Genomic DNA, 24,844 nt, shown 5'->3' with positions numbered 1-24,844 from the left:
TAGTCCGGGGGTGTTTGTTTACACGGACTTTTTGATGTAGGGACTAAAAAAAGTCTCTTTTAGTCACATCTAAACCAAACATGAAGGACTTTTTAGGGACTAAAAGTGGGCATTTGAGACTAAAGAAAGAAGTCTCTAAGGAAGAGTCTTTTTGGGACCTTTTGAGACTTTTTTCCAACAGTGCCCCTGCTTTTAACATGTCATTTAATAACCTCTAGTCCATTAGTAGGGGTAACATAATCTTTTATCATGTTATTTAATAACTTATAGTCCATATTTAGTCCCTAAAACCAAACAGATAGGGACTATGGACTTTTTAGTTGGGACAAAAAAAGTCATAAACTTTTTAAACAAACAGGGCCTCCATCCTACCATAGCACCGGGCACGTGTCAATCCCCCATAGCTCTCCTCCATGTGCACAGAGGGGCAACGTGTACAGAAGCAGAGAGGATCCGCTCCCCCCCGCTAAAACAGGCCATTGAATTCAAAGCTCGCACCCGCTCCCTCCCCTCCTTCCCAGCCGAGGAGACAGAGGGCACGAGGAGAGCAGGGCGAAGACCGCGCAGAGAGACGAGAGAGAGAGAGAGAGAGAGAGAGGGATAAACCTCCCTCCCATTTTTATCGCACCAAAAACCCACCGCGAAACTCTCTTCCAGATTCGCTCCACGTTCCCCGCAGGTCTCCGAATCGAGCCCCCAGCCCCCAATGCGCGCGCCAGCAGCGGACCAGGCCGCCGCGAGCGCGAGATCCGGGAGGGAGCGCCGTTTGACCTGACCGGAGCAGACGGCTCCGACTCCGAGCGCCGCCGCGTTCCGCCAGGGTTGCAGGGTTGGCGCTCCGGTAAGCAGCCCCCCCTTTCTCTGTCGGGAGCGTGTTCTTGGTGTTTCTCGTTTGGTTTCCCCCTCGTTTTTGAACCACCGCCGGAGGTGGAAAGCTTTGGTTTTTTTTTCTTTCTTTCTTCTATCTTGTTCTTTCTGGCCTTTTCATTTTGATTATCCTCCTCTCTCGTTCTGGTGCCCTTTTCTCCCTTTTTTGTGTGTGTGGAAATGTCAGTGTGGTTTTGTCCTTGCTCCAATGGAGGTGTAACTGCTGAAATCTTTAAGCAAGCGTTGTTGAATTCGGCGAGCATGGCAAGCGGTAGGTGGGTCGTTTCGCAATACTACAACCTAGTGCCATCACAAAAAAGCGGCACAAATTCGGAGACGCGTACATACACTTCAATTTCGGTTGGTGCCGTCGAAAGCAGGGCATGTAGTTCAGTATGCGAAGCTGAGTGTGGATTTACAGTAGTATCCAGTAGTACAAACTAACTGGACGAACTACTGAAGAAACATACTACCCCTGTTCCTAAATAAGTATAACTGACACTGAAGGATTTCCCTTGATTTAGTTGTTTCAACATACTGTAGCCAGAATCAGCCTTGTATTGCTGTGCATCAACAACTTTAGCCCTCCACGCCAGGCATCTTAGCTGTCCTTTTTGGATAACTAACCTTATGATTCCCGTTGACCATTGCAAGTGTACAGGGAAGCTGTACTGCCTGCCATCTCGCTGTCCTGTCTAGTGCAATTCAAGACATTCATGCAAAAGTTAGTTGGTTATCCTGATTCCAGTTGCTTCTAATGCAGGTCTCTAGTCCTGAGTTTAGTGGGTGGTCTCTAGTATAAGCATGTGATGATTATACCTGCATCACTTGGGGTTGGTTGGTAGTAGCACATGCACCTGGCTAGATGAACTTGTATTGCTTTTGTTCTCTTTCTTTTGGAGGGGACAAATCTTCCACTTGCTTCTGCCTTTTCATCAGCTTCCACGCTGCAGTTTGATAATTTTTACTATTCAGGTGTTATTTTCCGTGTTCCTTCTTGCCATCTATGTTTGTCGACGCGTCGTTAAAGCAGAAAACTGTGATGTATAGTTTTTTTTTTCACCAATGGTGTATTCATTGTGTCCAGCAGTGATCTTTTGAGGTACTGACGCTTGTTTTTTTTGAATTAGGGGTGAAAAATACTTACCGATGACTCGGGCATCAACACTTGATTTTCGGCGGAAGGCGCAGAATCAGAACAACTGGTCTGGGCCGTTGCGCCCAGCAAACATCATCAGAAATAAATTCCCTACCTACAAGAATGGTTTGAATGGGATAGTCATCAAATTTGCAGATGAGCCAGAAACACCATCTCTTAAGGAGTCTGTTGCCAAAGAGACAGAAGATCTGCTTGGTCGGCGTCAGCGTCTTTCAGTCCGCGAGCTCGCAATGAAATTTGAGAAGGGCCTCAGTACTGCCACATTATTGTCTAACGAGGTATTGGTCTTCCTGATTCCTGAACACTCATGTGGCAATGGTTCAGTTAGTGTAGACCTTAAGACATTTATTGCATTGGCTTTAACTCTCAGGTTAAATGTAAACAAGTGGCTTTATTGGAGCGAGACATCCTTCTGAAGAATCTGAAGAGTGTATTGGAGTCACTGAGAGGTCAAGTAGCTGGCAAATATAAGGATGAAATCGAGGAATCAGTATCTATGGTTGGTTTTTCTTCTTTTGAACCATATTTAGAACATCGTGAAGGATTATTTTTCCTCAGTGTGTGTTTAGAGTATCTTTAATGACGTTGCAAGTGTTCTAAACTTACCATTCTGGTTTCTTAAAAGAAGTCTCCAGCTAAATATATATGCCCAAATGATCCCTTTTTGTGAGCAATTTAATAGTTTGATACTCTCTATAGGTGGATATTTTAGCAGTTCAGCTATCCAAAAGAGAAAATGAGTTGCTTCAGCAGAAAACCGAGGTCACGAGAATAGCGACTTCACTAAAACTGGTGAGTTAATCCTTGTACTTTGGAAGTATCTTTATTCTATGACCCTTTGTGAACACATTTTAGTACCATGAGCCATTCTGTGTTCTCTGTTTACAATGTAGTATTAAATGGAATGTTTATTTTCCCTGCTTGCTAGTGGCTTTGGAGAAAAATTTAGTTCCTTTTAAATATAAATTATCAGCCATGATTAAGCAAGCGTAGTTGAATTTTGCCTTTGTTGGGGCTTCAGAAACAGACTATCACATAGTACTACAGATTTGAAATGGTGCTCTTCTCTTCCAAATGCACAGCAAAATTTCAGGGGCCTGCAGATGGTTTGTTGAGCAGCAAATTTTTAGGAGTTCTGCCTGATTTTCTTACCATGGTTCAGAAAATAACATGCTGGCAATGATTTGTGCGTAAAGCATGTTCCGATTCCTCTTGGATTGGCGCGTCGTTTTAGTATTTTTATAATCATCATTTATCCATATCAAGTATGCTTAATCTTGGTATATTCTCATTTCTTCATTTTCACACATCACTCTTTCTGTATCGCTCGTAGGCTTCTGAAGATGCTAGGAGAATTGTTGACGAAGAACGAACTAATGCCCGCACAGAGATTGAAAATGCTAGAGCTGCTGTACAAAGAGTTCAAAAAGTACTTAAAGAGAAAGAGAACAGTTCACAAAGAATTGTGAAGCAGGTAAATTATATATAATTATATGAGCACCATATTATCTTGTTTTCTCTACTTTAGTACCATATACTTACCTGGAACTATGCCTGAATCTTCCTGCCCAACTTTGCTTTTATTGCTTGCTTGTCCAGATGCTGTACTTTGACACTTTCCTCAATTTTTAAGATCTTCCTGCCAACTGTTTGTACAGATATAAGCATTCTCTACACAGAGGCAGAACTGCTGTGGCTCAGCAGCACAATGTTTCTAACATGAAATGTTGATCACTTAATTCATTGAATCTTGTATGAACCATAAGTCATTTATCTTGGGACATTACTTCTCTGTTCTATTTTTGTTGCTGTGTTTTTCATTCTATTAGTTGGTGCTTTTGGCCTTGAACTGCTCCCAGTTTCCTGTCTGTCATACCTTCCATGTATGTTAAGAGATTGATGCATTTTCTTATGTAAAATTCCTTCTATTTCCAGCTGAACTGTGCACATTTAAATTTTATTTCCGTTTGAAATATGCAAGGATGTGGATGAACTTAAGGAAAAAGTTCAAGAAGCACGGAGAGTCAAGATGCTGCATTGCCCCAGCAAGGTAGACTTCATAGGCTTATTGCGTTGTTTTGTGTATATGGCATATTTATGTGGTTATATGGATTTTATACAACATCAAATGTATTTGAAGCCTCTTAATACCTATGTAGGCAATGGACATAAAAAGCGAGATCCATGTTCTACGTGATCAATATGCTGAGATATCTTCCAGTTCCACTCATCTTTTAAAAGAGGTATGGCTTACATGTTCTGTATTTGGTGACTTCAGTTTGTGTCTCTCTCATTACACTTATATAGAATTATCTTGATCTGTTATCTTTAGTTGAAGTTGCATCAAAGTTTTAAGGAAAATGGTGTGCTCTCATGTGGGTTGGAGGGTCTCGAAAGCTTAGGCTCAATGCTGCACGTAGTTGTCGACAATGATGTGGCCTTATCGAACAATTCAGTACAATGGTTCCGCATACAGCCTGGGGGACACAAGAAGGAAATCATTTCCGGTAGGGCAGTACTACAAAAACTCTAGTTCCTACAGATAACATTCTTCTTAAATATTTGTTACCACTGGAAATTTTTAGGTGCCACAAAGCTAGTATATGCTCCAGAACCTCATGACGTAGGGCGGTACTTGCAAGCTGAGGTTAACCTTGGTGGTGAAATCTCCGTCGCGAAGACTGCTGGTCCATTAGACCCTGGTTTGTTTGTTTGCATATGGTTATCTGACAAAGTTAAGCTTCTTTCATGGTTATGACATTGCTAACATTACTTTGGTCATTGAACAGCACCAGGTTTGGTCGATTATGTAGAGACCCTTGTAAGGAATCCCGAAACCGACTACAATGTATGATCACCTCTATACAAAGTTTGATCTTTGCTTATCTTATACTCAACTGATTTGGTGCCCGTAGCGCAATTTACCTGTTGACGTGCCATCCGCTGTTATTATGACGAGAAATCATATTCCTGTAGCACTAGAAAAACAGAATAATGCTAGCTGTCTATCCTATCTTGACAAGGCCTTCGTACTTGCACCCCTCAGTTCATCATGGCAGCTTTATCCACTGAATTACTTCCTTCAAGTCATATTTTTGAATGTGCCATTGTTCTGCTCCTTACGGCAGGTTGTTGTCCTTAAAGTGAACGGAATCAACCAGCCTACAGACTCCATCCACGTCCTATGCGTCGGGAAACTGCGGATGCGACTTGCCAAAGGAACGACGGTCGTGGCCAGGGAATTCTACTCGTCGTCGATGCAGGTATCCTATAGCAACACTTTCAGCATCACAAGACTGGTTGTGTTACTGGCTATGGCAACACAATCTAATCCTCCTGCTTCAGCTATGTGGTGTTAGGGGCGGTGGAGATGCTGCACCACAAGCAATGTTCTGGCAGCCCAGGGAAGGCCTCAGCTTGGTCCTGGGCTTCGAGACGCCCAGGGAGCGCAACTCGGGGATCATGCTCGCCCGGAGATTCGCCATCGATTGCAACGTAAGCTCAGGCCCTTCGTATTTTGGACCGTGTCATGGCTGTCACACACGCCCTGACCTTCTTTCTTTCAATGAAATGCAGATTGTGCTTGCCGGTCCAGGGGACAAAACTCCGTGGTAACACAACCAAGCACATCAGCTAACTTAGTTCTGACCATTGACGGAATCAGTGTACATCTATCTCTGTGCAGTGCACGGCGGCGTCTGTTTAGTAGTAGCTCAATGCCTACTTGGCATCGGTTCATAGTTTTGTTGCCTATGTTTCTTCATCTTACTTATTCTTTCACGTCAATGTATCCTGCTAGTTAGTATTTTGCTAGGTAGAGCAGCGTGTTTTTTAATTTTATTTTCCTGAGACCCTGGTGCGAGATCTATAGCTGTGTGCCAGCGCCATTGTAATTTTTTTTGTGAACTAGTATAAGAATGTGATGCTGATGCAGACCATCATACCCAGCTTGTTTGTTGTGTGAACCTTGGCCTATTTGTTCTTCTTTATGATGATTATAAAGAAATATGCGGCCCCTTCAACAAAACCAAGCCCTTCATCCTGCCTTGACGAAATCCTGAAAACCATCAAGTGCAAGAGAAGGTAAGGTAATGTGGATACAGACCGTTGGTGGCCTCTCTTGCCATGTTAACTTGGTGGAACATCTGAAATGAACGCAATGCACAGGTCTTCCGCCACAAGTCGGCTCTGCCTTCGGTCATCTTCGGTATCATCAAAAGTGACACGAGCCTTTGGGTTTTGACGGGAGCAAAAAAGTTGAGTTCAATCATACCGGAAGAGTAATTCTTTCTTTTTCAGGGGGCACACATGTAGCACATAGTTAATCTGTAGTTTGGCTTCGGCCTCTCTTTCTTAATTAATATATGTGGCAAATCTTTTGCGTGGATTTAAAAAAAACAGACCCGGACGGGTCCGAGCAAATCGTTCGTCCCTGACTATATGACGCAGCTGCCGGTCAGGCAGGCAACATCCAAACCCTAACCCCACAGAACAGCTTGTTGTGTTGTGTTTCATTAGGTTCAGAGATGCATGTTCTTGCAGTTGATGGTGGTTCGTGGCCATCAAAAGATTATATATAATATTTTTTTTCCTATAGGTTTCGTCATGTTTTCATGAAGTTGGATTGTGGTTGTGTTAGTGGTCCTCCTTTCAGCTCTGCTGCTGAATATTTTTCTAGATCTTTGTCACCTTAAAGAGTTTTGATCGGAGATCTTACCATGGTGGACTTAGACTATAATGAAACGAGTAGTGTATCGGAAATGCATTTCGGCTTCCGGGGTCAAAAAAAGTTTAAAATGAAAAAAATCAAGACAAAATTTGTTTGTGTACTTAGTCACATCCAAATGCTACCTGCAAATTTTGAGGCAAAAAGTTAAACATTTTGGTTTGTGCAAAAAAAAAAAATTAAACACCAAAAGTTACACCAAATTGTCACCCCCAATTTTTTTTTTTGTCGACAAAACACCGTTGCTCCTTATCGTATGAAAATTATCATGCATGTTTACAACACTAATACAATCATCTATAAAATTTTTCAGATTTTTTTGAAAACATTTAATATGTTTTTTTATTACTATTCATCCGGGAGCATATGCCGGAGCCAAAACACCATCCCCGTAGTGTATAAGCTATGTGGTGGTTGGATAGTTTTGCCTCAGTATAGGGCGTGACCTTCGCCATCACATGAGCTTGTTTTTAATGGGGGCTTCACATAGATAGCTCGTTTTTTTTATAAACAAGTCTGAAGTTGTGTACAGAAGGGATTGTAATTATCCTATGACCCTTCTTCATGTCAGCTCCTATGGGGCGGTGATCTGTCCATATCGCGGTCACCGACGTCCTTTAGTCTACATAGACAACTTTCTTAGCCCTTGTGTCTACAAACTTCCAGATATCAGTTTAGTTGCAGCAATGCTTTGCTCACCACACGTCGCCGAGGGATGCACAAGGGAGATGCTCCTGTTTTCTTTAAGGACATGATTGTAATTTCTTGTTGTTGTAAGGGTCGATTCTGTATAATGTATATGGCCTTCCCTTTAAAAAAAAATGTTGGACCACACTACGGAGCGACGCCACACCTGGGTCTTCGGGTTCGGCGGCCTAGCTAATGGAACATTAGAATGCATGCAAAATTAGTATGTTCCTCTAGTTGGATACTCATTACTTCAAATAGCTTGGATATGCAGCGGCAAATTCCCCTCTCTTTATCATGCATGCATGCAATGACGTCATCAAGATTTGCTTCAATGTTTGAAATTTAAAAGGTTTTATCTACAAAACCGTTAATTCTATTAATGATCCGCTTTCGTCACTGACTTTTTCGTGACGAGATCTTCAAAACTGGCTCCCATGTCGACATGTTTTGATAACTTTTGTTTTCTTCGGTACTTGCCAGATTACTATCACTTACTTATCATATTATTTGTTACATAGTTCTCGCATTAAATCAACTTGGCTATCAGGTTTATGAATGTCGATATACCCCACTACAAAACTTGATTCATTGTACTTGTGCTGGTTCATGCATTTACTTGCTTCTTGTTAGTGTTTTAATATCCACTTTTTAGCTTCACATAACATTGCAATGCTTAAAAAGTATAAAAGTATTGTTCTGATAACTATCTATAACTTTTGTGACAACTATACATCCGTAAGATGACAACTATGATGACAAAAATATGGCAACTAGAAATGACGAAAAAAAATCAACGAAACATGTCAACATGGGATCTTATTTTGAAGGTCTCGTTGAGACGAACCTAACGGAGAAAACGAATCTTGAATAAAATTATTAATCTATGAGATCAATCATTTTAAAAAATTTAAAAAACATTCAATGCGATGATGTAAGCATGAGGTGGAAGATTTTTACATGTGCATGAGGCTGCGCGAGCCGCTGCATGGGAGAGTTGTGGTGTGGCGCTTCTCTTTATAATTTCCACACTAAGGAGCGGCACCGCACCTGGGTCTTCCGGTGTGACGACCTAGCTAATGGAACATTAGCATGCATGCAAAATTAGTATGTTCCTCTAGTTGCATACTCATTACTTCAAATAGTTTGGATATGCAGCAGTAAATTCCCCTCTCTTTATCATGCATGCATGCAATGGCGTCATCAAGATTTCCTTCAATGTTTGAAATTCAAAAAGTTTTATCTACAAAACCGTTAATTCAATTAATGATCCGCTTTCGTCACTCTTTCGTCACTGACTTTTTCGCGACGAGATCTTCAAAACTAGCTCACATGTCGACATGTTTCGACAACTTTTGTTTTCTTCGGTACTTGCCAGATTACTATCACTTACTTATCATATTATTTGTTACATATTTCTTACATTAAATCAACTTGGTTATCAGGTTTATGAATGTCGATATACCCAATTAAAAAACTTGATTCATTGTACTTGTGCTGGCTCATGCATTTACTTGCTTCTTGTTAGTGTTTTAATATCCACTTTTTAGCTTCACATAACATTGCAATGCTTAAAAAGTATAAAAGTATTGTTCTGATAACTATCTATAACTTTTGTGACAACTATACATCCGTAAGATGATAACTATGATGACATAAATGTGGCAACTAGAAATGACAAAAAAAATCAATAAAACATATCAACATGGGATCTTCTTTTGAAGGTCTCGTCGAGACGAACCTAACGAAGAAAACGAATCCTGAATAAAATTATTAATCTGTGAGATAAATCATTTTAAAATTTTAAAAAAACATTTGATGTGATGATGTAAGCGTGAGGTGAAAGATTTTTACATGTGCATGGGAGAGTTATGGTGGGACCCTTCTCTTTATAATTTCCCAAGAATGTTTAATAAGAATAGACTTGCTTGGTTCGCACCCACAAAACCCGTTGAAAATCATGGTGGTATAGCCTCATCATCCACATAGTAAATCGCATGAAGCACTTATTCACCACATCCAAGGCATTCATCGCCTTGCCGGCCAATGTTTTTTTCTCATCCCACCTTTTCCTCTCTTTTCTCTCACCGTGACGTGCGCCTCTGCCTCTTCTCTGTATTCTTATTTGATCGAGTAGAATAACTAAAATATAACCCGCATGTTGCAGGAGGAACGCATGCTAAAATTGATAGGCTGATAATAACAAGGATAAAGTGTGATGACTAGTTATAATAAGATGGCATGTTGATGATGTCAAACATGCATAACTTATTGATGTGGATCGACGATAACGCCGACGGTCAAAACAACAAGTGTCAGGGAGCCGTTCTTCTCAACAACCATGGTGATTTCGTAGAGGGATCTTGCCATTTTTTTCCCCATCTGTTGCTGACGCTGAGGTAACAGAGTTGATGGCGTGTCGAAGAACTCTATTGTTGGCTCAGGAGCTAAATATTTCAAGGGTGATTTTGGAGACGGATGCTCAGTGTGAGAATAGAGAGGCTTAAGCGTATGCATTAGCAGGGAGGCTTTTCAGGAAGTTCGGGTTGCTTGGGTGAGACGGCCAGCGGATAAAGTCACACATGTACTAGCTAGAAAATTGTGTCAAGTCTTTTTGTAAAACTTGGCCAATAAAGTCACACATGTACTAGCTAGGAAATTGTGTGAAGTCTTTTTCTAAAATTTGGCTCCATGTGTTTACGGTGCTTACTAGCTCGGTGATAGCAGACGGACGGGCGGTGAGTTTTGAATAAAACACTTTTACAGTGGAATGACATTCCTCTGAGCAACAAAAACAAAATGCTTCCAACAGTAACACTTTTGGAACATCCTTTAATTACTTTAGCATAGAGCACTGAGTGCTTTCCATCACAAAACTATGCACCCGAGAATCTTTTTCATAAAATTCAGAACTTTTTAGTTTTTTTCATAAAATTAAACACCCGAGAATCTTTTTCATAAAATTCAGAACTTTTTAGTTTTTTTCATAAAATTCAGAACTTTTTAGTTTTCTTTGCTACTCCATATATATTTTCATTTTACGCACCTGGGAGCCAAAACTCCATGTCCCTCGAGATACAATTCTCTCTGACCAAAAAAAGAAAAAAAAAACATATACATTACTCTCTGAGGTGCCAGCCAAAAGCATACTTTAGGAAATGCACGTGCTATACAATATTTACCGACACCACTTCAGCCAACGCAACAGAAGGATGCTACTTTGTCCATGTAAGTAACTACCCTAGCACCTGCCGATAAACCTAGAAGATAAACCGCCAGCCACCTCTATGTACCACCCCAGATTCTACTGCGCTTTCTTATCAACCAAGGGCTCCGCAGCATCACCCGCATTGCCGCCGCGTGCATGAGGAGGAGAAACAACAACTCTCGCCGCATCGAGATCGTCTTCCTCCTCCTCGTTTCTCCATTCATCACCCTTGCCCTTGTCAAGGCCCTTCCTGCTGAGCATGCTCTTCAGGTTATGAGCGGCTTTCCCCGCGTGTTTCACCATGTGCGCCGCCTTCTTCCTCAGCTGTCTCTTCGTCGGGCTCTCGTCCCCGGCCCTCTCGGGGCTGGACTGCGGGTCGGCATCCGACCTCCGCTCCATGCTGCTGCTCCCGGGGTCTTCGTCGACGACATACGTCACCGACACCCTGCTTTCCCCGACGGGACGTATGTTCGGGTGCGGCGTTTCGTACGGAGAGGTTTCTTCGTCGTCGCTCGCGTTCTTGGAGTTCTTGTTGTGGCGCATAGCTCCAGCCAGTTTCACCAATCCCTTCTTCACCTTGCGGAGGTGGCGATGCGATTTGTTGCCGCTGGCTGGTTCTTCGGTGCTGGAGTTGCTTGTCTGAGACTCCGACACCGATGACCGAGGGCTATCGCTGCAGCCGTCGTTCTCCCGTAGTATTTGGGAGTCCTGGCACCGCGCTCGCCCCTTCCGAGGCTCCCAGGTAGCGGCGACGTCGCTGCCCGGCCGGTGTACCCAGACACCAGCCTTTTCCAGTCCTTTGATGTCCACAGGTTCATATTCATCGGTCATATTCCGGTATCCCGCAGAGGGTGCACTTTCGGTGTTGGTCCTGGAAGAAAAACTAGAACTTGGTGTGCTAGCTTTCCCCTCCTTGGGTGTTCCACACACTTCATCTTCGTCGCTAGGTACCTGCAAGCATGATAGAGCATATGTAAACAACTAGCTCGCATTAAAATACATAGCATGTTTCAACTCATGCGTAGTTCAGCGATAAGCAAAAACTGTAATCCTTACAAACAAAAACAATAGTATTACTCCTGCATTTATATTCGGTTACTAAAAACTGGCTGGCATGCAGAACCGAAAAAAAACGATCAACCATGGCTAGCCCTTGGTGGCATTTCTAAAGTAAGGCAAGCACAGTCACTGCTGAGGCTGAGCCTTATGCTAAATTAAAATGCAAAATTTGACCTGTCAGTGTTCTGAGTTCAGAAATCTAGTAACGTGAAAAAACAATCAGCAGGTTGTGAGCATTTCAGCCTGCTCTAGCTAGCCAATTGGTCGACACCCAGTAATCCCATCCAGAACAAACAAATAAATCAGAATCTCAAATCTATTCTCACCTTTCCGTTTTCATCTTCAAGTACCGTCACAGCTATATGAACCCTCCCTGTCTTTATATGCTTTAGTGGAATCCACATATCGTGTCTTTGTCCTCCTCTCAGCTTGTTGATGCTGATTGAACAGTTTCTACATGAAAATCATCATTGAGAAATAAGAATGCCAAGTATATGCAGAGCAAGTAATCGATCGTACACAACTTGAATGATTGTAAGAGATGTTTTGGCTTTGTGAAAGAGACTAACCCAAGTGGGTCATCAAAGATGTGGTCCTTGTCTCGAACTTGAAGAGAAAGAAGATTGGATGATTCCCATGAAGTAATGGGTATCTTGAACTGCTCCAGCCATTTGGGGTTGAGAGTTTTCTTATGGATCTTTGTCTGGAAACGGTACGGTCCGAGCTGGCCTTTCACATAGGGATCCGATAAACCTGCACATCAGTTCAATGAGCATTTCATTGAGAATCATCTAAATATGTAGTTGCATTTTCCTGAAAGAAATGTTGAGCCAATCTTGGTATTAAGAACATACCATTTGGATCAGAAGGTTTCATCTCAGCCCCCTCCATGATCTCTACCTTGGCATGCGCAATAGGTGGCTTCTCATCAACAGTGAACCAATTATCTAAAACATAATAATAGATGCAAATCAATTCCACAGTGGAATAGGACAAAAGATGTACGGTTGATATCCCCATCAAGTAAAAACACGGGAAGAGAGGCGAAAATGGTTTATTTTCGACTGCCAGCTGCTGCATGGTGCTGCTAGCAATCAATACTCAATAGTGTCTGGCAACACGTCTGGCTGACAGCAAGGCCAAGCAGAGGTGAAATTTCCTTTTTGATTTTATTATTTTATACAAAGGCATAATGGTGTTTAATCTAGGTCACTACTTTGCCTTGTCAAATAAACTCTACTTGCCACCTCTGCACTGGTATCAATAGTTATCTCTACTAGGATATATAAAAAATCTGAAAACTGGTGCATGCAATTGACCCACTTAAAAAAGGATACCAAAAATAGAACATCTGTATACTGTATTCACTCAGGTACTACCATGATACTGTTATTTTACATTATGGTCAAGTTATGTAGTGGAGACCAAGTCGACATCCAAAATAGCATGTAACCTCTTTTTACGGGGTGAAATAGCATGTGTCCATAAACAGGGGGAGCACCAAATATATTCATTTTCTTTGGATGAAAATCAGTTCAGCTCACCACAACCCTACAGTATCTAGATTTGACCAACTTGCAACAAAATACTACGGTGGTTCTATGATAAACAAACTGAATTGGTCACAGAACTAACAACAGCAAAATGAAAGAACAATAAATTAGTCAGGTCAAGAACAAGTTGAAGCACAACAATTAAATCATGTCATTTACCTGTAGACTCTGAATCTGAGGCAAACTTCTCCATGTCAATAACTAGCATGTTAGGCTGCAAAAGAAATTCTACAGATTATTGTTTTTGTGTGTACCAAAAATAGTACAAGGAACTGCTCAATAAATTCATATGAATGCTGTTCAGTGGCATTCTTTTTTTGCACAAACTTATTTCAAACAATTGCTAGTAGTGCATACATAAAAATCATGTTAAAAAATACATGCTTGTTTGAAAATGCATGACTTCTATAATCTACCTCAACAAGGGTCTGTCCAAAGGCAACATCCAACATCCTGTCCTGAAAAGTTGAATACATCAAGGGAAATCAGTGCCCTCGATGGAATGTAGTGACGATTAATGAAGAAAGTAAAAAAGCACATCAAAAGGAAGACTTACAAGCCATCCAGAAATTCCTGGAAGTTCAGTCACGTCAAGCCCATGACTGAATAACGGCTTCACTGTCATCTGGAAGTATGGAGGCTCAACAAAGCATACTCTTACACGCCCAATAAAGGGCCACTGTCGAAGAAACCTCACACCAACAAGGACCTACACACGAATTCAGGCATGCCTGGTGAGCACAATGCAACCGAAAGCATTAAACACCCTATCTTATTGAAGCCAAGGAAACTAATATGAGTGTCCCTTATTCTAGTGGGTTGTATTTCCCTTGATGTGTTCACCTTTTCAGGACAGGATGCATGAACAAGAAAAATCATCTGAAGAGGTGAATACATATTGCGGGAACATAATTTTTTCTTGTTCATGCATTTGGTCTTCACCCAACCTTATCAGATGCTTAATCATAACATTTTTTCCTTAACATTAGGAGTTCAGAGGAGATTAAAAGAATGGACTTTGCCCTTCCACTTGACAAAAGTACACCTACTTAGAGTGAAGCCTGTAGGTGACATATGTCGGTTAGTTACCTACCTTGCCTTCGATATGCATGCCAGTTATATGCATGTTTGCTGTAATACCAAACCCTAATCTCTTCCTTAGTTGCACAGCCATCCTTGCATCCATATCATCTGCAGCAAGGAAGTTCATTCCTAGCTCCATAACCTGGGAGTGACATCATATGTCAAATTTTATAGATTCATGCAGTGAGTACCAGAGAAGACATCTATATGGAAGGTATCCCATTACACACCAGATGGTCATCATCAGTTGATTGACTGACGACCCTGATATCTGTAAACATTGGCGGATTTCGACCCAAGTAAAGGCTTTGGATCTCTGCTTTCTTCTGCAAATGTATTAAGTGTGTCATGGACAATGAAGAATACTCTTAAGATAGCCAGTAGCTTGCTCTCCTAAGAGGCGCATGACAAAATAAACAAAATGGAGTGTCCAAAATCCAAGCTTACCGCGGTCCATGGTTTGAACTTGTTTATGAACCAGGGGAATATGGGCAAAAGGAACTGCTGGGATGCAACCCTTTCCATGCAAACTGGCCACATCTTCTCAACAGCATAATTCAACCACCTCACTGTCTCTGCATCAGAGAGGAGCTGTTCCAGAAATAAAATGAGCAGGCTCTTTGATCAACATGAGAACCGAAAGACTTGATAAAAAAGAGTTACACGTAAAAAGTGCATACAGGGAAGATATCACTGCGTGAGGGTACAGTAGCATTACCCTTCTTTGGTTGGCACTTCTCTTTTCTTCAAACTGTAATCGCTTCTTCAGTCTCATTGTGTACCGTGCGTTTACCTGATTTGGAACATATCAGAATCCATGGATGCTATGAAGGAAATAAAAGGAAGATCTACAAATGACAAGATGGGCTATAGCATTACACTATACTCTGTGATCAAATTCATCTGAAACTCTTTCTGTTCACAGTACGGATGTGTGTAGTATGGCATTATTTTCGAATTTTGTTTCTGAAGAAGAGACACATTTTGCTGACTAAGTATAGTTTCTTTCGGGTGAAAGTGACAAGAACATAAAGTGAAATGATTGCGGAAAGTAATAGAACAAACCGTTTTACATTTTGGTGATCATTCAACTTTGTAGGCAGCAATTCAATAGGAGAAATAAGGGGGCTCTTGATTAAATAACACAAATTGTCACTCCTTCAGTGTGGCATAGTGGCCCCCCAAAATTTCGAAAGCAACACACTCCAAAACAGTATATTTTGCCCTTGGAAATCTGACCTATGTAATTAGTAATATTAGACGGTACGCGCAGCTGTAATATGCATCTTGCACAAGAGACTCAGACTCATGTCAGTGAAGAGAATGGGTCAATTTTTTCAAGCATACATGCATCTCAAGCAAAACCTACTTATAAAATGCTCCAAAGCATTGAACAGAATCTTATTAAGGTGGAAACAGCGCAATAGGATACCTACATAACATTTACACAACACAAATACAGATGATGCCTAATTCTAGTAACTACTGCAGCCATTTACCAAATATGAAGTTTGATGGGACTGGAAAATGATGCTATTTGAGTTGCCATTTAGAGAACATGAATGTTCTACTTCTATGGAAGTTTTTATGAAGAGGCCAAGTTACACAAAATAAAGTTGTCATATTCTAACAGAGGAAATGCACAAAATAAAAAAAGTCATCTTATTCCGATAAAAATAGATGATAGATTGATCGGTAACCATCTCCATATGTATGGAACTGTCCACTAAGACGTGCTCATTAGTCACTGCGAGCCAGTGTAATGGCTCTGAACAATTAAGTATATAAGGGACGTGTCTTCGCCACCAGCTAACTAACTGTTATGTGCTCGTCTGTTCATGGTTCTATTTCTTTTGCCATTTCTTGACGAAAATATTGCTCAAGTAACTTGAAGAGTAATAAAATTCTGCTTGTATAGCACAAATTTCAGAAGTTGAGATACTAGATTTTAACCAAAGAAAAAAAAACTGCTTTGATTGCCTTTGTGCATGTGCTAACCACTGCACCATCTCCATCTTCAGTTAGGCATGTGCTATCCCTTGCATCATGGGCCAATCCACCAGTGGGGGAATTCAAATATGGTCCAATGATCAATAACCTTACAGTCAGTCATCTCTGGCATTCCATTATTTATTTTTGGGAGGATTTCTTCTCCAAGAGTTGGTGCTGTAATCACATCCACAATGTGCTAAAAGAGGTTGTGCGTAGGCAATAAAGTGCCACTTGTGGAGAGCTCATATACTATATTGTGAGGAATATGCAGAATCCCAAAAAGTATTAGATATGTCCCTCACCGGCTCCACCATCTCTATGACCTCACTCTTCCTATGCAAGGCTTCTTGCTTACAGCTAGCTAACCAAAAATCCAAGAGGGAGGCAACTCTTCCTTGGCTTGTAACCCAGTCGGCCACACAGACTCCATTCAATGCACAGTGTTTCGTTTTCCAACATTTTTTCCTTTTTATTATTGAGGTCTGACAGTTTTTTTTCTTTCTGAATGACCATCATCTAGTAGTCCTAGTCTTATGTAAGCAAATGAGAAATATCAACGGATCAGGGTTCCGGATTGGACTCACCAAACCAATTACTCCATGTCATGACAGCAACTTGGTGTCAAAGAGGCGCACTTAGTCAAATGTGAAGTTACAGTAGCACAGCGACGGAGGGAGGAGTTTAGTAGCAAGTACTCCCTCCGTAAACTAATATAAGAACATTTAGAACACTACTTTAGTAATCTGAACACTCTTATATTAGTTTAAGGAGGGAGTAGCAACCAATTTGTTCAAAAACTAGCCCATGACCGAACTCGCATGGGCCACGGATTCCCATCCGGAGTCCCCATGAACACCCAGATTACCAGAGGACGAAATTAATTCAACATCCATCCAGAAATTAAATGGGAAGCCAATAGTAGTACTAGCAATCACGGTGCCGACCTCTGACCAATCAATGCAACGGAAGAGGTAGGAAGCGATCAGGAAGGAGGAGGGGGAGGGAGGGGGTAGGCGCGGTGTGGCAGGGAGGGAAAGAGTGACTCACCGCGAAGATGTAGACGAGGGCGAGGAGGAAGAGCGCCGGGTGCGCCCAGCCGGCGTTGGCGGCCGCCCAGAGCGCGGCCAGCGCCAGCGCGGCGTGGTGCACCACCGTCACCTCCGTTATATCCATCGGCCGGCGAGCGGGGTGGAAGAAACCTCCTCGGCGTGCGCGCGCGCTCTGTGGAGGGACAGGGGCCGGAGCCGGAGCCGGTGGTGTGGGGTGGGGGGTGGGGGACGAGGAGGCAAAAGGTGTGGAGGGGGCCTAAAATAAATAAACCCGACGAGGACGCGGCAGCCGACGCCTCTGCTGTCGTCTCTGGCGCAGTGGATGTATGCCACCGGCCGCTCTCGGGAGGCGGCGGCGGAGGAACGTGGCGGGCGGGCGGGGTCACGTGGCGCGGGCGCGGGAGCTGAGGCGGGCCCCGCCGCGGGGTCCGGTTTTCGATTTGCTTGCGGGATCTGATCGGATCGGAAATCGGACGGAGTTTTGGGGCCCTTTTTTGGGCGCGCGCGTGACGCCCGGTTTCCCGTTCCCGTTTTCCTCCCGGGTGATGTAGTGGTGCGCGTCTGTCTGTGTGTGTGTGGGGGGGGGGGGGGGGGGGGGGGGGGTCGTTGGGTCCAAATTGGCGCCGGATTTCATTCAGAAACGCGTATAGCGCGTTGGATGGAAAGATGATCTCGGTGGGCTTGGGTTGAAGTTGAACAGAGTAGAGACTGTAGAGGATGCTGGTGTTGAATTTCAAGAAAAGAAGAAGAAGAGAAAAGGGTGCTGGTGTTTGGACTTTTCTCCCGCTGGTCCCTCCCCGGTCCAGCAAAAAAAAACTCGGGTTGGTATCACGATGATAATAAGCAGGTTTAAAGGAGCCGCCAGCGTGCGTGTATGACCATGACGGTAGCACCACGAGTAGGAGTGCGGGTAGCCTCACCGATAATCCTATCTGATTTTTGTGATTTATAATAGTGCCAACAAGTGGAGCAGCGGTTACTTGACTGACGCGGATCCTCTAAAGTTTAGGCCATCTTCCTCATCCTTTAAGAGTAACTCCAACTCAGCGACGCAAACGAAAATCAATTTTGTTTATTTTTGTCTGTTACGCGTCCGTTCATTTGTTTCTTTCGTTTGAATCGACCGGTGCGTTCAATTGGAATTGAACGCATTTTGTCCATGCTACGCGTCCCATGCTTCAAGTCTCGCGTCGCGCGTCCGCCTGTGGTCCACCCCGCGTCACACACTCGCCTCGGTGCTCTACGCCTCGCCGTCGCGCGTCACACACTCGCCTCGGTGCTCTACGCCTCGCCGTCGCGTGCGCCCGTGGTCCATCCCTGTCACGTCCAAGATGCGACCCTATCCTCAATTTGACACGAAGGCCTCGTCAGGGATAGAAGCGCATCTCGTCGTGTCGTAAAAATGGATATCGTTACAAGTACATGTATTGAAAAAAAGAGATATATATATACAGAGTTGGCTTACACTCGCCACAAGCTACATCAGAGTCACATCAGTACATTACATAATCATCAAAAGTAAGAGCAGGGTTCGACTACGGACGAAAACAAACGAGAAAAGAAGAACGACGACCATCCTTGCTATCCCACGCTGCCGGCCTGGAACCCATCCTAGATCGATGATGATGAAGAAGAAAAAGCAACTCCAAATGAACAATCAACGCGCTCGCGTCAAGTAACCTTTACATGTACCTGCAACTGGTGTTGTAGTAATCTGTGAGCCACAGGGGACTCAGCAATCTCATTTCCAAAGGTATCAAGACTAGCAAAGCTTAATGAGTGAGGTATGGTTAAGTGGTGAGGTTGCAGCAGCGGCTAAGCATATATTTGGTGGCTAACTTACGACTACAAAAATAAGAGGGGGGAAGATCTACGCATAACGGACGTGAACTACTGTTGATCAAATGAATGACCCTGATCACCTACCTACGTCAGACATAACCCCACCGTGTCTTCGATCGAAGAAGGACTCACGAAAGAGACAGTCACGGTTAAACACACAGTTGGCATATTTTAATTAAGTTAACTTCAAGTTATCTAGAACCAGTGTTAAACAAAGTCTCCACGTTGCCACATAACCGCGGGCACGGCTTTCCGAAAGATTTAACCCTGCAGGGGTGCTCCAACTAGTCCATCACAAATCACCACAAGCCGCATAAAAATCCTCAATCACGAAGCTCGCGATCTCGTCGGATTCCCTAGTGGAAAACCTCAACTCTGAGATTACCCAAAGCATCACCCGAATCCCGATGCACAAGATATCTCGTCAAAGGTAAAACTAATCCAGCAAGGCCGCCCGACGTGTCGACGATCCCGATAGGAGTCGCGTACCTCGTTCTCAGGACACGGCGGATGAGCTAGACGTCGGGATCGCTAAACCTCCGGTTGACCAGAGGGGCGCCGGACATCGCTCAGGTGGGCCAACACTCATGAGGAGCACTGGCCCGGGGGTTGATTAAATTATCCTCGGGGTCCGGAAAGTCCATATGCAATTTTATTAGGTGTTTAGGCAAATGTAGTATCAAAGCTGGGCCTTGCCAGACCAGCTTAAATCTAAAACAAATTATCAAGGGGGTCCCCATAACAACCCCGATCGTGTTAGGAGTGCTCATTTATGAAACATAACACCGGTAGCCGGAAACTAAGGGGGCAAAGGTGGAACAAAACACCAGGCTAGAAAGGCCGAGCCTTCCACCTTTTGCCAAGTATATAGGTGCATTAAATTAAATAGCATTTAAATATGGTGATATAACAAGGAACCCATGTTTTCACATGGAAGCAATTGCACCTGCAACTAGCAACGCTAACAACAGGGTTAAACAAGCAGTAGCATAGCCAATCAGTGGTTTGCTAGGTTGAACAGGTTGAAGGTTTGCATGGCATTGTTGAGAAGACTGATATTTAACATGTGGTAGGCAACGATACATAAACGACAACAACGGTAAAACTAGCATGGCAATGATAGTAATGGTATCTAGGGAAATGATCATCTTGCCTGAGATCCCGCTTGGAAGAAGAATGCCTCCGTGAAGCAGACGAACTGACGTAGTCGAACGGGTCCTCACAATCCGGCACGCTGCGGAACTCTATCGAGACGAAGCAAACCGGAAACACAAATCAACACAAGATATACACCACATGATGCACACTACATATGATGCATGAGCAGCTGAAAACATGCAAGTCACGACATGACAATCCACACAATCAAACACTACACATTAAGTGAAGTTCAATATGTAACGAGTTGCATATTGACGAAACTCCACGTTTGTTTATTTAGTTCTATCCCAATTAAATACCCGACAATATTAAATGTGGTTAAATATGGCAAGAGGTGAAGCGTAAATACACTACCTATCTAGGCATTTTAAATGAGGTCGAAAATGACATATAGCACCTCCGAGACGACCTCACATGTTACTTTACAATTCTGTCCAGATCTGAATTAATGCATTTGATTAGTTGTTAAACAGAAAAACAAATATGTTCACGCAATTCTATGCATCATTTCAAGCAATCTACACATAAAGAATATCTCCAACGGAGCTACGGATCAAAAGATACGGACACCGCAAGATATGATGGCATGAATGCAATATGTGTGCAACGACGATCACGAGCACTTCAAAACATACAACCAGCAAGAGAAAATGAAACTACACAAGATTCTAAGCAAGTTTCATTTAGGACATGATCAAATCGGAGCTACGGTTCAAAAGCTACGAGCAAAAGAGGGCAAGAAGCAAGGCATGACACAAAAGAGGGCAAGAAGCACTACTACAAACAACTAACAACGGCTAGCATGGCATCATGGATCACTAGAGAAAGAAGACACAAAATGGCATCTCACACACTATTTCAGACTTAGTGAAAATTACACCTCATGAAAATGCAGTTTTCGATCTGAAGCCATATTGACAGCAGCAAAACCTATAGCTATAGAACTTCAAATGACATGAAAATTTACACCATGCTAGAGAAACACAAGGGCTACAACTAACTTCATTGGACCAACCTCAAAAGAGCTACAGATCACAAGATAGAGGCAAAACAAAACAGCAACAAAATATAACAGATTCCAGACTTAGAAATGTTTCAGCACCTCCAAATCAGCACTATTTCTAGCAACTTGAGAGCAAGCAAACCACACCTAAACATGCATTTCTATTGCAACCAAAAATACCAGGGGCTAGAGTAAACATTAGGGATCAACTCTCTAGTTGACAACTCCTTCAGACGAAACACGGATTAAATCCTACGAATTAAACAAAAGGGCATCACGTCGAAATATCGCGAACTAACTTGCTCAAAAGCTAAAAATAATTGCACAGAAAAATCACATGGATTTTTCTACCCCGAAAACATATAAAACATGTGGGGTTGCAACTCAAAAATAATGCCACACATAAATGCGAGATAATCACCTATATACAGGAAAATAAACTATCGGCAAACCCTACACGCAAAAATACCAAAGACCGATCTAACGTTCATGAAAAAATGGTCCCTAAAACATGGACATTTATACTACGGCATTCGGGCAAACCGGACACGTGCGAAAACATAAATACGACGTCTATCCTATCTAGACAACACGCTAATCTATGCATTCGACACGTCAAACAACGTCAATCAAATATGCAAGTTGCGAAAACGTGTTCTACTCGCAAAACTACCCCAAAACCATATAAAATACGCCTCGATCCGATTTACGGTTTATAAACTACGGACAAAACATATTAGGACAACACGTGTTTCTAGGCATACAACACGTCAAACTAATTCAAACATGTATGCAAGTTGCAAACTGTTGATCTACACGGAAAACTATGCAAGATTGATATGCTACACGTCGCGATCCGACACACGAGTTGAAAACTACGGACGTTTGAAAAACAAAGCTTTTCCTGAAATTAGCAAAGTCCATGGAAATGGAAAAAAAATCACACGACGTTAAAAAAAGAACAATGGACCGAATTGCACTATAGTGCAGTGGCCGAGGGCTGAAATCGGCCCAAGGTGCTATGGTCAAGATAAAAAAACACAACGCAAAAGAATTGAGGCCTCCATGGGATTCAATCCCGGGACCTCCTCGATGAGGCACTGGTTCGATTGCCAGTTGGACTAGGGCGCATGTCTGCCTAGATGCGGTTCCGACTGAGGAATAGATGACACTGGGCGGAGGGCTCACCTCGGGCCAGATCGGCCGGCCGTGGAGCTGGGCCTGGGGTTGGAGGAGAAAGGCCCACGCGACAGTCAACGCAGCCCAGGACGGGGAGCGCTGCGCTCGTCCCCTCGTCGTGCACCTCCCACAGCGAAGGCAATAGGCACGGCGGCGGTTGCCGACGGGAGAGGATCGGCGGCGGGTCTGCGAGGGGAACCGGCGGGAACCGGAGCGGCCGGAGCTCGGGGAAGGGTCCCCGGGCTGGATCTGGCCTGAGCCGGCCTGAGGCGGCGGCAGACGAAGGCGGCGGCGGCGGGGACGCAGGGGCGCGGCGCTGGGGCGGGCTGCCGGCGGGAACGAGGCGGGGCCCTTCTGTGGCGGCGGCTCCTCCGGTGGGACTCCGAGGGTGGCGCTGCGAGGGCTCCCGACGGCGAAGGCGAAGGGGAGTTCGGGCAGCACGGGAGCCGGCTCAGGCTGTGGCTCGCCAGATGGGCTCGGGCGGGCCGCGCGCGGGCTCGGGCGGGCCCGGCGGCTGGGGGAGGATAGATAGGTGGAAGAATTAGGGTTAGGGGTAGGTGGGCACGGAAAACAAGGAGGGATTGGAGGGAGGCTGTCTAAATGCACGGGGGGAGGGGGGTATTTATAGAGAAAAGGGGGCTAGGTTACCCGGAATCGCGTTCCGGATCCAGCCGCGCAGTCGGAATCGGATAATTCCGAACGCGGGAATGGGATACGAGGCCGTGTAGGGTGGTTTACCGGAGACGAGAGGGAGAACGGGCGGCGCGGCAACAAATTTTAAAACACCGAGAGACGTCCGACGGTAGACCGATTACGGGGCCGCTACGGTCGACCGTTCGGGTACCAGACAAACTCCGATCGCGACGAAATTCGACAGGCGGCCTACCTATATATAAATAATACCGCACGACAAATTCCAGCTCAATCAGAGAAAGTTTTACGCACACTTTAAAAACAGGGTTTTGACGGTGCAGCGGGCGCGTGCTTGTGCGGTCGGACTCAGAACAGACAACGACGAGAACCGGCAACTACTAGCGGATGCAAGTTTGAAAAACGGGCGGCAACGGTATGCCGATGCAATGCTGATGATGCGCATGATGCGATGATGATGCGACAAAGAAAACAGACACACGCTGAAAACAGAATAAAGGGGGAATCTTCTGGAACGCCGGCATCGGGCTGTCACAACTCTCCTACAGTACAAGAGGATCTCGCCCCGAGATCCAAGAATGAAAGGGGGAGAGTATGAGAAAGAACAAGAGGTAAAATTTAGTCGCTCTTTTGACAAACGAGTGAAACCAACGATCCTTGAAAGTTGCAAAGAGGTAAGGAATGATATGAGAAAGAAGCAATAATTCACGGAAAATTTCGGCAGCACTTCGGTAGGAAAATGGGACAAAAATTCGATAAGAAGAGACAATTAGACAATATTCACAGAAACAAGTAAATAGAACAAGGGAACACCATGATCTTGATAGAACAACATATTAGACCCAAAAAGCAACATCACAAAGCCTCCGGAACAAGAGAATATGAACTAGCTCATACGGAAGAAGAGAATGAAGAGAGAATGACAACTACTGACTCAAATGAACTTGGCAAGCACCCTTGCGAGAAGAATTAAACGAAGTTGTTGGAAAAACAACAATGAAAAGAACCAGATAGTAGTGGGCTTATGGAAACCTTTCAAACTAATGAAGTGACAACCAGCCACTAACAGAAACAAGGGTTGATTGGGAGAAACAAGATATGAACAATTTCTTACACCAAAAGGATACATTGAGAACTTGGATTAATGACAAGCACCATGATAGCAACAATCCATTGGAAAAGCTTTAGGTGAAATCCAAACCAAGATAGCTCAATGAAGAAATCATGGGTTGAAATATCTCATGATCATAGAATTGGTGGTTTTAATTATCTCATTCTTGAAAGGAAATCTCTTCGAGGCTCCTACACTAACAAGAATGCTATAATACCACCTCAAAGGATAAATGAAGAACAAATGCACTTGGAAATGCAAGAGAAAGGATATTTAAGGTTCTCCAACAAGAATCTTGAAGAACACTTGAGAATGAATTGATACCTTGATGAACCACCATGAAGGACCTCCGTATAAATGAACGATGCAAAGATATGAAGGTAGAAAAGAATAAGATTATGACCTTGCCAAGATTTAGAAGAAGCCTCACAAAGAGATGCTTAAAAGAACTTGGAACTCTGGAAAAATAAAGATAAGCACACGAGAAAAGAATTGAAACCAAGAGCCACTCCGG

At 43.5% G+C, this 24,844-nt stretch overlaps 2 protein-coding genes across 2 annotated transcripts; one reads left to right on the top strand and one right to left on the bottom strand.

Annotated features, from left to right (window-relative positions):
* The first annotated feature begins 1,858 nt into the window (after positions 1-1,858).
* LOC123425051 (stomatal closure-related actin-binding protein 1-like) lies at positions 1,859-5,967 on the top strand. The gene is made up of 13 exons (XM_045108718.1): positions 1,859-1,911; positions 1,998-2,304; positions 2,397-2,525; positions 2,726-2,818; positions 3,360-3,500; positions 4,008-4,076; positions 4,186-4,269; positions 4,359-4,533; positions 4,612-4,728; positions 4,816-4,874; positions 5,155-5,289; positions 5,372-5,521; positions 5,603-5,967. The coding sequence occupies exons 1-13, from the start codon at positions 1,874-1,876 to the stop codon at positions 5,639-5,641; spliced, it is 1,536 nt and encodes a 511-aa protein (XP_044964653.1). The 5' UTR covers positions 1,859-1,873; the 3' UTR covers positions 5,642-5,967.
* Positions 5,968-10,571: 4,604 nt separating this feature from the next.
* Positions 10,572-17,672, bottom strand: LOC123425050 (C2 domain-containing protein At1g53590-like). The gene is made up of 12 exons (XM_045108717.1): positions 17,382-17,672; positions 15,061-15,135; positions 14,790-14,933; positions 14,573-14,668; positions 14,353-14,484; positions 13,816-13,968; positions 13,676-13,717; positions 13,419-13,473; positions 12,561-12,653; positions 12,276-12,459; positions 12,033-12,159; positions 10,572-11,598 (listed from the first exon to the last, which is right to left on the bottom strand). Exons 1-12 carry the CDS (start codon positions 17,505-17,507, stop codon positions 10,744-10,746), a joined length of 2,082 nt encoding a protein of 693 aa, XP_044964652.1. The 5' UTR covers positions 17,508-17,672; the 3' UTR covers positions 10,572-10,743.
* Positions 17,673-24,844: the final 7,172 nt, after the last annotated feature.

This window comes from Hordeum vulgare, chromosome 2H (assembly GCF_904849725.1).
Source record: "Hordeum vulgare subsp. vulgare chromosome 2H, MorexV3_pseudomolecules_assembly, whole genome shotgun sequence".
NCBI classification, from domain to species: Eukaryota; Viridiplantae; Streptophyta; class Magnoliopsida; order Poales; family Poaceae; genus Hordeum; species Hordeum vulgare.
This window is presented reverse-complemented; position numbering and strand designations above follow the sequence as displayed.

What these genes read in the sequence shown, in the direction of transcription:
- LOC123425051 (XM_045108718.1), top strand. Translation starts at nt 1,874, where the DNA reads ATGTTTGTCGACGCGTCGTTAAAGCAGAAAACTGTGAT. An exon ending in TTAAAGCAGAAAACTGTGAT is followed by an intron (nt 1,912 to 1,997) that starts GTATAGTTTTTT and finishes TTTTTGAATTAG; the next exon opens with GGGTGAAAAATACTTACCGA. An exon ending in TAGCGACTTCACTAAAACTG is followed by an intron (nt 2,819 to 3,359) that starts GTGAGTTAATCC and finishes TATCGCTCGTAG; the next exon opens with GCTTCTGAAGATGCTAGGAG.
- LOC123425050 (XM_045108717.1), bottom strand. Translation starts at nt 17,507, where the DNA reads ATGGATATAACGGAGGTGACGGTGGTGCACCACGCCGCGCTGGCGCTG. An exon ending in CAGGAATTTCTGGATGGCTT is followed by an intron (nt 13,718 to 13,815) that starts GTAAGTCTTCCT and finishes TCAACTTTTCAG; the next exon opens with GACAGGATGTTGGATGTTGC. An exon ending in TTGAAGATGAAAACGGAAAG is followed by an intron (nt 11,599 to 12,032) that starts GTGAGAATAGAT and finishes TCATGCTTGCAG; the next exon opens with GTACCTAGCGACGAAGATGA.